The following is a 15,430-nucleotide window of genomic DNA, read 5'->3' as shown; positions in this document are numbered from 1 at the left end:
CACATTAACACCTTTCTAAATTTATCTCTTTTAAATAAAGGAATCTCTCTTGAGTTTTGAGTGTATATTCACGATAAATTAGTTTGATATTTTGGATTAGAGTTAACCTTTTATGAAGATTCGTTTCTAAATTAATCTTTAAATTAAAGCAATATTTGAATGAAATGCCATTTGATGCAAATCTCTCTCATTTACACACAATCCAATTAATTTGATATTTAGAGAAACAAATTTAAAAATTGCTATTCTAAACCTCATTTGTCATTAAAAATTAATTACAATTTGCGCAAGTGGTCTTATATATATATATATATATATATAAATTGAAATCATTATAATTGTTTTTAAGTATAAAGATATATTTTAGAAGTTTACAATATATTTCTTTTTGGTTTTAGCAATAAAAATATAATTATTCTATTGTTTTAATTATATATATTGGTCAACCATCCCACCAGTGAGAGTTGTATAAAATTACAAATTTCAAGAACAATACATACATATATATATATATAAGAGAGTATCTTGAGGGGGTATAAAATAAATTAAACAAATTAAGATTCAACTCTCTGCCTATCAAAGGCAGCCACTGAATATTTATAGCTCTTAACAATGAAAATAACAATTAAATTAACATCAATTGAGTAAATTAAAGCAGGTAAATAATACAAAAAATAAAATAAAATAAAATCAAGGGATATGATACAACTTAGAAGGCTTCAAAGCATCAGTGACATTGAAGTACTTAAGAGTCCTAGCCCACTTAGGGTTATCCTTAAGACGATGAACAGCTATAGTATCAGGAACAAACTCATGAGAGCAAGTATCAATAGGAACCGGAATAGGGAAGTCATACATTGCCGGCTTTGTATTGAATCGGTTCTTCGCCTTTTGGCCGAGAGTCATCCATTTGCCGGTCATCATGTCTTCGGGACCGACAGAATTGTTTCGAGGTATATTTGATGAAGAAATCCATTGAACTAAGTCCCATGAGAGAATGTAGCCCATCCCTGACATGTAGTCATGGAAGGGATCCATGCTGTCACAGGGAATCACAAAACCATAGTACATGTCCTCCCTTGGCATCTTCTTTCAGTGACTCAACAAGTCTGTTAAACATTCAACGTTCAAATTTAAGGTGTTATTGCTTATATGCATGCATGCACTAGCCTGTTAAGCATTCAACGTTGAGAAGTTGTTATTATTTACATGCACTAGTCTATCAAGCATTCAACGTTCAAAAGATGTTATTTTTTGCATGCATACACTAATATATATATGTTAAGAATTCAACGTTGAGAAGTTCTTAATTATTTGCATGCATGTGATGGTGATAAAAAAAAATAGCAACTTGTTAGGGGTTAGGGCATGGGTTTGCGAGAGAGGGTTGATTTATTTCACATGTTTGTATTGGGTCGACTTTGTCAGCTTCTGCTAATATATATATATATATATATATATATATATATTTATAGAGTTAGACCGAGATTTAATCTTATTTTTACTCAAAATTGGTAGCAATAGGAAGATTGTTATAGGGTTAGGGTTTGAAATATATATATATATATATATATATATATATGTATATAATATAGACACCTAGTTAGAAAGTAGAGAACTTGTTACTTGTTAGGGGATAGAGTTTGAATATATATATAGATATATATATAATATGTCTAGAATAGGAAACTTGTTAGGGTTAGAAACTTAGAAGATATATATAAATATCAGAGAAAATGGCTGCCATACATCTACAAGAAAAGGTAATTGTTAATATTCCGTAGAGAAAAATCATATTTATTTATATATCAGAGAAAATGAGTAGATATTATTTTTCGAGCATATATAACTATTATTCCAAATTTTCACTAGGCATGCAAGTAAAAAAAAAACTTATATATAATATAATGATCAGCACATAGAACCTAGTGGTGCCCAACATGAAATCATATATATATAAAGATAACTTAATTCATTAATTATATATATATATATATATGTCAAACAAGTGAAATGAATGTCTCATGAATTTAGTGCACCATTAATTGAATCATGTTCTTCAAACAAGAAAAATTAACTCTTGGTCTTGAAACATGAAACATATATATATATATATATATATATGTTTCATGTTCAAGACCAAGAGTTAATATATAACTAATGTAACCATATATATGGAGTAAATAAAGTTTAGTTAATATTTACCTTGGAAGTCTGAAGTAAATATCATCATCTGCCTTCATAACATAATCATAAGGCTTGTCATCACCATTGCTGCCATTGAAAAGCATTGGCAAGCTTGAGAAGTAAGTGTAAGTCTTGCCATCGTTCATGTTCTCCGGGCAATCAAGAATAATAATGTCGTCAAAACGAATGATCTCTAAAGCAACCAAAACTCTTTGATCATCTTTAGTAAGGTTACAAAAGACGAACTTAACATCAATAACGGCATTCACCGGTGGCTCTAATGAGTACACAAGCCGGAGAAGATGCCGTCTTTCATAGTGATCAGGAAGAGTTAAAATGCCAATGAGAAGGCGAAAGGCGGGTTTTTCCGGTGAGAAAAATGAGGTAGAATTGGAGGCATGGGTGATGATAACAGGGGCAATGCCGGTTAAAGATTGGAGTTGGAACTCATTTGGATAAATGACAACGAAGATAAGGGCAAGAAGCATGAAGGGTAATAAGAGCAAGATGATAGTCCCTATAGAGGGCTTTGTGAAGCCAATGGAATTCATGGGAGGGTGATTAGGGTTCTTCATGATGGGAAGGAAGAAGGTGTTAATAATGGTGGTGGTCTAATTATCAATGGTTGCTTAGTAGAAACAGAAAGGAGTTCTAAGTTTTTTGTTTGTATATAAAGAAAAAAAGAGGCTTCTTTGTTTGGTGTGAAGGCAATCAATTAATTAAGTAGGCTAGTTGAATAATATATATTTCATCTAGAATTTTGAGTGTGTAAATATATGTATATATATAGGAAAAAGATCATCTAGGTAAGTCCCTAGATTTAAAATCTAGAGGTGTTTTAAATTTAAGCCGTTGGATCATCATTCAACGTTGTTTGTTTATATAAACACTGTATAACTTTTTTTTACTGTTCATAAATACTGTACAACTCTGTAGAACGTGATTTTTATTGTTTATAATGATAATAGCCATCAGATTATCATCCGATGACTATTGTAGACATCCCTAAATTTTAAATCTAGGGACATCCCTAAATGATGGGTTCTCATATATATATATATATATATATATAATAAAACAAGGTAACTAATCAATAAATAGGGTTTAGGGTTTAGTTCATATATATATATGGTACTTTGTACATAAATATATATATAGCAATAAATATTTGTTAATAAGAAAATAACACTTTCAAGCTTGAAATACCTAATTCTTAGAAGTAAATGATTAAGTATTAAATAAAAAGTTTTTTCTCTAAAGTAAACAAAGTTAAAACATTAAAATCCTAAACTTGGCTTTTTTCTAAAGCTAAGTTGAAAGTAATATATAGATTATATATAGCAAAAGTCATCTAGCGACGTTCATAACAACGTCCTAGATTTAAAACAATTTGAAGAGGAATGAGAGGAGAGAGATAGGAAAAAACAGATGCATAAACAGTAATATATCAACATGCAGTTACATATATATATATACATAAAGAGAGCATGTGGAGAGGCGTGAGGAAAGGCAGGGAATCAGGGAGATCAGATTCAGAAAAGTCTACAGGGAATTTAAGTCATGCATTTGAGAGTGTCTTTTTGGTTGTTTATTAATTTCATAGCTTCATATGTTTGCAAGATTTGAGAGTGATAAGTTTGACTTGTCGGCATTTTATTAGTTGAAAAATCAGAGTTAATGAAAGAAAAAACAGAAATGTAAACATTATAAAAATTAATAATGAATAACTCTCTTAGTAAGTCTTTTTTCTTATAAATATACTGATAAAAGTGACAAATATTATTAAAAAAAATTAATAGATAAGTACAAAGATATATTAGTTATGATAATTTAAATATTTTTTAAAATTAAATTTATTATATAAAACCGGCTAACATGTGAAGTAATGAGGATTTATCACAGACACTTAAAATATTATATAATATTAGAATCATAATTTTTTTCAAATAATTAATTAAACTTAGTTGTATATATATTGATTGCATGTGTGACATGCTTTTCCAAGGTGCAATATATATAATTAAACTAGGTGCGCGTGTTTAAGAGCATGCTACTCGAAATTATTGCTTTCTTTTTGATAGAGTCTTATTAGAATATTATACTTTAAAAAAATATATAATTTTTTTAACTCAAGACATAAATGAGAATTTGAGTGAGGGAAATCGAGGCTTTCGTATTGAAATGCAATTTTTTTTTTTAATCATCATCTTGTTTAATAATTAATTAAAAAAATTAATAATTTTTTGATTTATTAGTATCGAGTCCTTTGTACATAGGGTATTTATTTTAAGAATGATTTGAGATCGACCCCCAAAATTTATACAAAATGAGGACACACGTGCTTGCTAAGCTTGCTCCACATATGTGCAAATTCCTCAAACAAGAATGTCGCAGTTTAAAAAAAAAATAATGAAAAATTAAATAAAAAATAAAGGTATATGACTATCAAAAGCATTATAGTAAGAATTTAAGTCTTTTCAAGTTTAAACACATTAAATAACAAGTAACTATTCTTGTTGTACTTAAATTTGAGCTAATATAAACTTATATGTGGTGTATGGATTTTTTTTTTTTTTTTAAAATAGTTGTATAACCAGATTGTTGGATATTTCAACTTTACTCATGGTTTGTGTGTGTTTTTTATAAAGTGAATAAATTATATTTTTAAAATAAAACGAACATGTTACTAATGGTTTGTATTACTCTATAAAAGTGTTATTATTATTAAATTATATATATTTAGTAAATGAAAACGTTACTTTATTCTTCTCGAAGCTTTTATACGGGAAAATTAAGCACACTTTTAAAATATGGCTATAAAGATAATATATATATATATATATATTAGACAAATTCATGAAAATAAATTAAAAAAGTGCTGAACAAGGACTTGTTATTTTTTAAACCATATATTAAGAGGAAGACGAGTATATGTCCATCTTAATTTCCAAATATTTTGGATGTTCTCTTCTGTCATTATCCTCAAATACATCTCCTAATTAAACACGCCTTGATTCAATGTTTGACAATGCCCTTAAACTTATCATGTTATATATCAAACAAGAATAGACTATTTTATTGTTACAAAATAAAACATTATATTATTATTATTATTATTATTATTATTATTAGAAACACTTTTATTCCATTGATTATTTCCTTTTTTGTTGTGATGCAGGTATTTATTTATTTATTTTTAGAAAAGGATGAGTTGTGGCATGTTGACCCCTTTTATGGCCTCTAACTAGGAAGTTAGGTCCATGCCCCCCACCACCTTAACTCTAGTCATGTTGTTTGTTGAAGATGGATGAATGAATTGATGATGGTTTCTAGTCCAATCTAATGTTTTGATATGATACTTCTCATTTCATGTCCAATTGTTTTTTTCCCCTTTAATTTTATTTATTTATTTTTTTATTTATGATAAAAGTGGACCAAATCATTAACTCAACGTCCTAGTGTTCTCACCCTAGCTACATGAGACTTAGTTTGAACCCACCTTTTCGATTAGAATAAAAACAACCTATATAAAAAAATCCGGTACCAATAAATTAAAATGTCACTAGCCCAATTATATATACACACTTGTCTAATTGAGATCTTGTAGGTTGTGAATAATAAAATCTCAAATCATTAAATTTATATAAATATAAAATTATATTGCATAATCAAATTCCAACACGACACTATATTAAAACTACATGACTAAAAAAAAATTGACTAGCTTACGTGATTTCATAAACTAAATCGAACTCATCTAATATTATAGTCATTTAGGATTAATTTTTTTCAAACATTTGTACTAATCAAAATAGTTATTATAAATAAGAAAATTAATCACTTGCAAAATTTTACCCAAGAGTGTGGCATTAGTCTCACTATGAAAAGTTTAGTTTACAAGATATTTATTACTGGGTTCAAAACACATTAGACGAAAGTGATGCCAACATCCCCAATTATGTGGCGAGGGCCTACAACTCAATTCTCGATCTTGTGGAGCATATGAGGGTGCATGGGTGGTTTGTATTGCCCTTGTGAGCACGGCATAACTGTATAAGCATTGGATTGAGCAAATGTAAATGATGAACATATTAATTAAATAACGCCCTTTAATTTTTATTATGTCCATAAGTTAGTATGCACCCTTTAATGCCAACAATAAGATTAGGACATGGCCAATCCCCTCTTCATAGTAGTTTACCTTGGATCACAAGGAACTAGCTTCATAATGCATTCTGTGTCTTTTTTTATTATTATTAAAATTATTTATTTATTATTAAAGATAAAAATTTTCCATATAAATAATCAAATTCCATTACCAAAAAAAAATTTATGAATTAATTTTTAAATTAATAAAAACGTTTAAATCTCTTGCATTTTTCTCTCCTCTCTCTCTCTCTCTATATATATATTCCCATAATACACCCGCAAATCCTTCTCTCTCTCTCCATTTCTTCCCATAATACACCCGTAAATCCCTCTCTCTCTACTATTATTCCCAAATAGACCCCTTAATATTCTTATATATTATATATATATATATAAACACTCTCGAGACTCGTTTTCTCAAAAAAAAAAAGAGAATTCATGGCATCATATAAAGAAGAAGAAGAAGAAGCTCTTTGTCTAGTGGGATCCGACGGCGAGGATTCGTGCATCTCCCTGACGGGTTTGATCAACGGCCAAGATTGCTCCGATTGCATGCGATCTTCTCCACCTCAAGACCTCTTCGATTTCACCTTCCACGGCGCGGCTTCGGCTTCGGCTTCGGAGATGTGCGCCGCCGATGACATCTTCGTCCAAGGCCGAATGCTCGTGAGGAACCCAACCCCGCCGGCTCCGGCGCCGACGTCGCCGCTGTGGAGAAGCCGAAGCCACGTGGAGGGAATCGGGAGGCGGAGGTGGGAGGCGTTGGACTGCTTCGATCGGCGGCTGAGGCGGGCGGCGTCGGACTCGGCTCCTGCGGGGAGGACGCCGAAGCCGAGGCCGAGATGGTACTGGTTTCTCTTTGGGTCGGTGAACGTGCCGGAGCCGGTGATGGAGATGAGTGAGATAAGGAGCAGGTTACGCCGGCGAGCAGCTGCGCCGGAGATGCGTGACGGTGGACGGTGGGCGGCGTGGAAGCTGATCCAGTCGCTGAGCTGTAAAGGCGTGGATAGCGCCGCCGTGACGGCGCCGGCGCCGATGATGAGCCATGGGGGCATTATGGGAATATAAATAAGAGGTCCCCGCGCGCTTGAGAGAAACTTTGGTTTAAATTCTTCCGAAAATGTCCCAATGTGGAATTTTTTTATTTTAGGGTGGGGGTAGAATGGGAATGGTCAGTATTCCCGGAAAGGGCATTAAATTTGGTTTGGTGGTAAACAAGAAAACATTATTTCAATTCACGAGAATGGAAAGAAAACATACTTGTTTTTCTTCAAATATATTATTATAAATAGAAATAACATATTTTATTTATTTATATGTTGTTTTTTTTAATGAGTAAAAATTAAAAATGTGTCACACCCGCCCTTGATGCTAGTGCAGAAAGTTTACTTTGGTTGGGAATTTAACTCTTTTGTTTTTGATTTTTGGGTAAGAAATGAGTAGTTAGGAGAGGACTAAAGTATCCTTTATTAATTTTAAAAAATTACCATAATGTCCTTTTAAAATTTAATTTTATGTTTCATAATAATAATAATATTATTATTATTTGTTTTATTTTTTAATATGTCAATTGCAGATTAATAATAATATATTTTTTACAATAATATTAATAATATAAATATAAACAAATATAAAAAATCGGGTAATTATAGTATTAATTATAAAATATTATTATTATTTGTATAATAATATTATTACTAATATTAATCAGTTTATACAAAATAATCTTTGAAATATATAAAAAAATATTATGATCAATTTTATATAAAATGACAAATTAGTAAAATACTCATTAAAGGGAGTGTTTGGTTCACAAGATTGGAGTGGGAGTGGGAGTGGGAGTGGGAGGGGAGTGAATCTAAGTTTTTGTTTAGATGATCACGCCAATAAATCTCTCAGCACTCCTCACTCTTAATCAAATAAAAAAAAAATAGATTATCCCTTCACACTCCTCCATTATACCAAATATAAATATTTTTTTTCAAACTCTCAATTCTCCCCCTCTCCTTACTCTCCCTTCCCATCTGAACCAAGCAAAGCCTAAAAGAGTTCCGAGTTCAAGTGGTAGTATTGTATGTGCAGGATCACAGCCAAAACTATGTTTGTCACCAGGTGAGATGTATTTGGGAAAAAAACAGTAAATAGAATAGTATTATTTAAAAAAATTATGGGCTTTGAGAACAAGGTTACATATTCAATTATTTATGTTTTGTGAGCGTCTATACCTATCTGGATGGTATCATAGTTTAAATAGATTTATTGGCGTGATTATATGCAAAATTTCAATTAAAATTAAATTTGGATTCAAAAAATAATTTCCTTTTTTCCTCCTATTGAATTTCCATATATACAGTAGAAGACAAATAATAAAAATATTTTATAACACTCACAAGTTAATATACATATAATGTACCTTCTTTACCATCGTTGAACTAGTATTTTATTCCCCTCCCAAATTAAAGGTCCAGGTTTAAATGCGTGATTTGACCATAATTTTAATACATAAATAAATATGATCCTAAAACAAAAACCTTGGTGCATGTATAAAGATATCATAATTCCCAAATTTATGGTATGTGAAATATATTTGGGAAAAAAAAGAAAATAGAATAGTATTATTTAAAAAAATTATGGGCTTTGAGAACAAGGTTACATATGCAATTATTTATGCTTTGTAAGCGTCTATACCTATCTGGATGGCATCATAGTTTAAATAGATTTATTGGCGCGATTATATGCAAAAATATAATTATAATTAAATTTGGACAAAAAAAATAATTTCCTTTTTTCCTCTTATTAAATTTCCATATATACAGTAGAAGACAAATAATAAAAATATTTTATAACACTCACAAGTTAATATACATATAATGTACCTTTTTTTACCATCGTTGACCTAGTATTTTATTCCCTATAATGTACCTTCTTTACCATCGTTGAACTAGCATTTTATTTCCCTCCTAAATTAAAGGTCCAGGTTTAAATGCATGATTTGACCATAATTTTAATAAATAAATAAATAAATATTATCCTAAAACACAAACCTTGGTGCATGTATAAAGATATCATACCTAATTTTTTTTTTTCCTCATTATACTTGGAAAACATCATGCATCTTTGTTCCCTTTAGCAGAAGTAGCTTATAGGCTACTGCCCCTATTCTTTCAATCAACTTGAATGGTCCATAGTAATTCTTATTGAGTTTAGAATGGAATATTGGAATTGAACTCTATATACGTAACTAGCTTAAGCAAAACCAAGTCTCCCACATGAAATTGTTATAATGCTTCATTTTAAAGAAGAGTAATGCTATATAGATCGATGAATCACACGAAACCAGCCACATGACTGATGTGGCTGGTGATGTGGAATTTTTTTTTAATAAAAAAAAAAGAGAAAGTGAAAAAGCCAATCGTCTCTCTCTATCACACACACACACACTCTCTCTCTCGTGTGTCCCTCTTCCACTCTTGGCTGCCGCTTCACTCCCGGTCGCTGTTATCGGCTGTCGCTTCCCTCTCCCGCTCCAGGCCCCGCTTTCCTCACTCGTATGGGTCTCTCTCTCTCTCTCTCTCTCTCTCTCTCTCTCTCTCTCTCGCGTGTGGCTCAGTGCTCTCGGTCGCCGCTCCCGGCCAACGCTTCCCTCCCTCTCCAATTCGTCGCTTTCCTCACCCACTCCAGGCCCCCATTCAAGCCGCCGCGGAGGGAGGGAAGCGAAGGCTGGGAGCTGTGATCGGGAGCGGCTGCCGGTCGCAGCGACCTGGAACACAGAGCCACATGAGAGAGAGAGAGAGAGAGTGAGAGAGAGAGAGAGAGAGAGACCCACACGAGTGAGGAAAGCGACGGCCTGGAGCGGGGAAGGGAAGCGATAGCGGGAGAGAGAAGCGGCGGCCGAGAATGGCGACTGGGAGTGAAGTGGCGGCCAGGAGTGGGAGAGGGACACACGAGAGAGACAATTAAGTTTTTATTTTCTCCTTTTTTATTTTTATTTTTTTGAAAGAAATTCCACATCACCAACCACATCAGTTGTGTGGCTGGTTTTGTGTGGTTTTTTCGCTCTATATAGCATTACTCTTTAAAAAAAAGGTGGCAAGCACTTGTGATTAAAGGGATGCAGAGTTAATGTGACGCCTCACATGCCATTATCTTGACTTATTGAGGTCCATAAGATCCGTGTGGGAAATCTGAACTTTTACAACATTAATATCTCTGTGTTATTCAAATTTTTGTTCATTGTTCTCCTCCTCAAATTAACTCTAAAATAATATCATTAATTACTCGAACCTGATAGTTTTTTGTTTACTAAAATAAACAGTCTAGCTGCTAAAAAAGGTAGAGGCGTGCATAAACCTCGATGGAGCAAATGGAAGCGGGATCCGTGCACACATGGGCGATGGAACCATCTGCACATAACTACTATTTACACTCCCAAAAATGTGCCCTCACCCAAGATTCGAACTTTCATCCCTTGTGAAAAATTTTATTGGGAACCTGACTACTAATAAACTATTTGGTCATTGGTATCAAACATGATGGCTTTGGCATTATAATGATTTCAATAAAACTGGTCATCCTTTTGCCTGCTGCTGTTAATGTAATGGAATAAGATGTCTTATTTTCAGGGAAAAAAAGGGGAGGTTGGTATTTCACTCCGAATAAGGCCGAAAAGAACACTGTGGTGGCATCCATCAAGGCTTATTATTATAATATTAATTTGGTATGCAATACAAACATGACTTACAAAAGAAGAGAGAAAGCTTTTTAGAAGCTTAGAATTGGGTCTTTTATGGCCTTCCAAAATGGGCCATGCCTGATATTCAAAATAAGTAAGGACCTCTTTAAAGACTCATACAACAAACGAGTGCGACATATAAAACGTGAAAATATTCTAACCAATATAAAATAGATATACTTGTAAACATTTACCTATTACCTTTGTATTTTTGCAAACACGAATTAATTAATTAATTAATTAAACTCTCTATAACTAAATGGCTCCAACCTCATCTTAAAATATTATTAAAATTTTAAGAAATCAATACAACAACACAAGCACTGTATTCAATTAAGTTCTATTGATTTCTGCATAAGAAATCAATATTAAAAGGACACACCATCTTATGCAGAAAAAATTTTATTGTATAATGGTGAAAATTTGATGAATAAAGGGCAATGCATCCAATTATATTCTACTCATATACTTAATAAAGGGCTGAATTTCAGAGTTTTCAAGCCAGATCTACCCTGTAATAACTCAGTAAACTCGAAATCAGTGGGGATCAAGAAATACTTTATAATAATTTACAATAATTTACAATACTTGGTCTTACTCTATGCTAATTCCAGTAGTATATAAACTGGAATTGGATGGTAACATATATTTTGAGAGTTGGGACCCAATGATCATTCCACCTAGTTAGGATGAACCTATGGACTACAGACCAGTAAAACCTATGATTCTTGATAGTGATGCTACAATTGAGGCACAAATCTTAACACTTTGATCACTTCATAATTTTGCAGTGATGTATAAATTTCCCTATGAAATTACATTATTACTGTAAAAATTACTTTTCTTAAGGTGTCTTGCATGAAAAAGAGTAAGCTTTTTAAAGCTTTTACATCTTCATACTTCCTCACTAGTTATTCTCCATGTTTTCCTTGTGCTTGTTGTTTCTTAGTCATATTTCCAGAACCAGAGCTATATGCAACCATATGATCTGCAACACCAAGTCAAATGCTTGCTATAGAAAATAGAAACCAGAGTACTGTCGTTCACAAGCATTACTGATTTCTCTGCTTTTTACAGAAAAACCAAAGATTGACTGCTAAGAGAATGATCCAAAACAGAATTCAATTGATCTCTAAGCTTATAAAAAGAATATATAAAGGTACTGTATAGATGACTGTTCACTAGGGATGTTTGTTTACAACTGTTGGATGATGATTCAATGACTATTGTTTGCATAAATACTATATAAACTTACTGTGTAAATTTACTATTTATGATTAATGTATACCATTGTTTGATACTGTTTAACATTGTTTATAAATAATAATAATAATAATAATAATAATAATAATAATAATAATAATAATAGCCGTTGGATAGTAATCCAATGGCTACTTTAGACGTTCCTAGATTTGGATGGTCCTAAATGATGAGTTCTCATACACACATATATATAGCAAAAACATTAACTAAAAGCAACCTTTGAAGGTCAGGCAATAAAAACTCTCTAATGTTTTAGAATTATATAATACCCTTATTGGTTCCTCTACTTTTCTCTCTCTTATTTATGAGTTTCTCTACTCAGAAATGTTCCCGACTAGTCCCTCTACTTTTGAAAATGTGCCCACTTAATTTGAAATACTCCAAACTAGTCTCTCTACTTTTAAAAATGGCCCAACTAGGGGGACTAAGTGGGCTCATTTTTAAAAGTAAAGGGACTAGTTGGGAGCATTTCTAATTAAGTGAGCACATTTTTAAAAGTAAAGGGACTAGTCGGGAGTATTTTTGAGTAGAAGGACCAAAAGAGAAGATAGAGAAAAGTATATATACTATTTTGGTGATTAATGAAAACTAAATTAAAATCCTCACTAATCATAACAACTAATAAGACTGATTACGAGGACAAAAGAAAATATGCACACAAAGAACAACCTTATATTTGTTAATCCTTTTTTAATGAGATATATATATTTACACATACACACTCCTAGGCAATTGAAAAATCATTTAGTTGTTCAAGAGGAGATATTAATGCATCAAAATCAATATAAACAAATTTCTGGTTGTTTATCTATCTTAATATTCTGCAAGTATAGAATATCAGGTTCATAGTCCCACATTGCCTATGAGACCAATTCTCTCTAGTTTCATATACTCTCACCAAACCTTCCATGTAACTCGAATTATAGAGAAGTTAGGGTGGTGGGTCCCTATGTAATATGATATCAGAGCTGGGTTCTACGTCGATACCGGACTGTGCTTTGGATGGGCTAGGATATTGGGTCCCACATCCGCTGTGGACCCCAGAGGATGTTGGATGTAGTGGCTCAGGTCCATAGTCCCACATCACCTGTGAGACAAATTCTCTCTAGCTTCATATACTCTCACCAAACCTTTCCCTTTAACTAGAGTTATGGAGAAGTTAGGGTGGCAGTTAGGAAGATCACGAATGCATTCGATGACAATGTGTTGCTACACTGAGGATGATGAAGTTGTTGCTATTGTTAGTGTACTAGAAGCACAAGAATATGAGTTTTCTACTTAATTTTTTACTAAAATGGAAAGAATAATTAATTAATTTAATATATTGTCTGTGATTCCATTTATTATTATTATTTTAATTTAGTTCAACTGATTTTGTAATAATTTAGGTTATAGATGTTCTGGATGTAATCCCTCCTTTAGATTGAAGAGCATTTACTGTTGTATATATTGCACAAGAGATGATGGAATTGGATTTGGTAGATAAGCACAAACGTGACGGAGCTTTGCCTATGAACAATTGTTAGGTTAAAGTTTTTCTGTTATTGATAGTTTAAATTTTATATATTATCACAAAGCTTTTACTTATTGCAACATACTCTTTGATCTGTTGTATTGGAGATGAAATCTACTCATTCTACTATTCTTATATGTTAGTACAATATTTTGTACCAAGGTTTTTTTTGTATCAAATGCTACGTGCTTTACAACACATACATTTGACATGGGTACGACACAATGATCTGTAGCCTAGCAACATACTCTTAGATGACAATGTATTAATGCTTATGGATTACTGTCTATTACAATGAAAGAAATCACAACAGCTAAAAAGCCCAAAAACTCCACTTTCCAATGAGTAAATAAAATATGCAATTTTCAAGAAGTCTCTAATATTCAGTTCCAATTATGAAATGGGTCCATTTCAAGGGATTGCCAAAGGAACAAACAGATTATTATCAAAGGGACAGACAAGTACGGAGGTTCACCAAGTATGAAATCTATCTTTTTCTTCATATAGAAGCACATGAGGATAATTGAAGATAGTATCGATCTCCTTAAATTTTGTTGAATTCTTTCGAATGCACTAATACACTTAATGTATGGTCTGTAGACTGTATCTTTATGGAAAAGTATAATTCTCTAAACAGTCCCTTTATTTCTTCACACTTATCTTTTAATCTTTCTATTTTAAATCATAACCTTTTAGTCCCTCTATAATTTTAATTGAGTCATATCAATCCTTCTAAACACTAAACCCTAACCCTACACCATCGGGACTGACTCAAATAAGATAATGGTATAATTCTCTAAATAGTTCTTCTACCTTTTCAAACTTATTCTTTTAGTTTCTTATTTTAAATTGTGACTTTTTAGTCCAATTTACTATTTTAAAGCTATCCATGTCCGTCCATTTTTTGTAGGGTTTAGAGTAAGGGCTTAGGGGGACTGACATGGTAAAATAGCAAAGAGAATAAAAGTTACAATTTAAAGGAAAGAAACTAAAAGGTAAGTTTGGAAAAGTAGAGTGACTGCTCAAGGGACTATGCTTTATAGAAATGTTGGTGGGCAAACCACTACTTTAAAGAAAAGACTAGATCCATCAGTTGTTCTTGCTAATGGAGGTAGAATTTGTTTTCGTTAGTTCATATTAAAGTTCAGATTTATGGGTGATACCCATAATTATGGGCTATGACTATTCAAATTATTGTTTTTCGCAATTATATATGCTTGGCACTCTAAAAGAGGCCAAGATGGGCTTCTAAGCGAAGAGTCAGAATGTTGATCCGAGGGTTTCCTCCGTAATCTCTCGTTTCAATAGAAGTCCCCAAACACCTACACCCGACAACACTAAATCTTGTTGAAAAATGCTTGCTTTTCATCCAGCTACAAAGATTACTGGTAAGCAAGTCATTTTGATTGTGTTTTCTTTTTATATAAACGAAAAGTCTAAAACTATAGATTCTCTACTATAATAACGAGCATTCTTTTTTGTTTTCTCTTCAATACGGTGAGGATGCCCTTGAGCATTCTTATCTACAAGTATAGACAATCCTTAACACACAATGTTCAGTAATGCATCTTAGCATATTCTTGTAG

At 32.3% G+C, this 15,430-nt stretch overlaps 1 protein-coding gene across 1 annotated transcript; it reads right to left on the bottom strand.

The window, feature by feature from the left end:
• Positions 1 to 690: 690 nt before the first annotated feature.
• On the bottom strand, positions 691 to 2,738 carry LOC120251223 (beta-1,3-galactosyltransferase pvg3). Its single transcript, XM_039259764.1, is given in 3 exon segments — positions 691 to 1,080; positions 1,082 to 1,109; positions 2,206 to 2,738. Coding segments are annotated over 3 exon segments (951 nt in total).
• Between the last annotated feature and the right edge of the window lie 12,692 nt (positions 2,739 to 15,430).

The sequence above is a fragment of the Dioscorea cayenensis genome, chromosome 3 (assembly GCF_009730915.1).
Source record: "Dioscorea cayenensis subsp. rotundata cultivar TDr96_F1 chromosome 3, TDr96_F1_v2_PseudoChromosome.rev07_lg8_w22 25.fasta, whole genome shotgun sequence".
In the NCBI taxonomy this organism is placed as follows: domain Eukaryota; kingdom Viridiplantae; phylum Streptophyta; class Magnoliopsida; order Dioscoreales; family Dioscoreaceae; genus Dioscorea; species Dioscorea cayenensis.
This window is presented reverse-complemented; position numbering and strand designations above follow the sequence as displayed.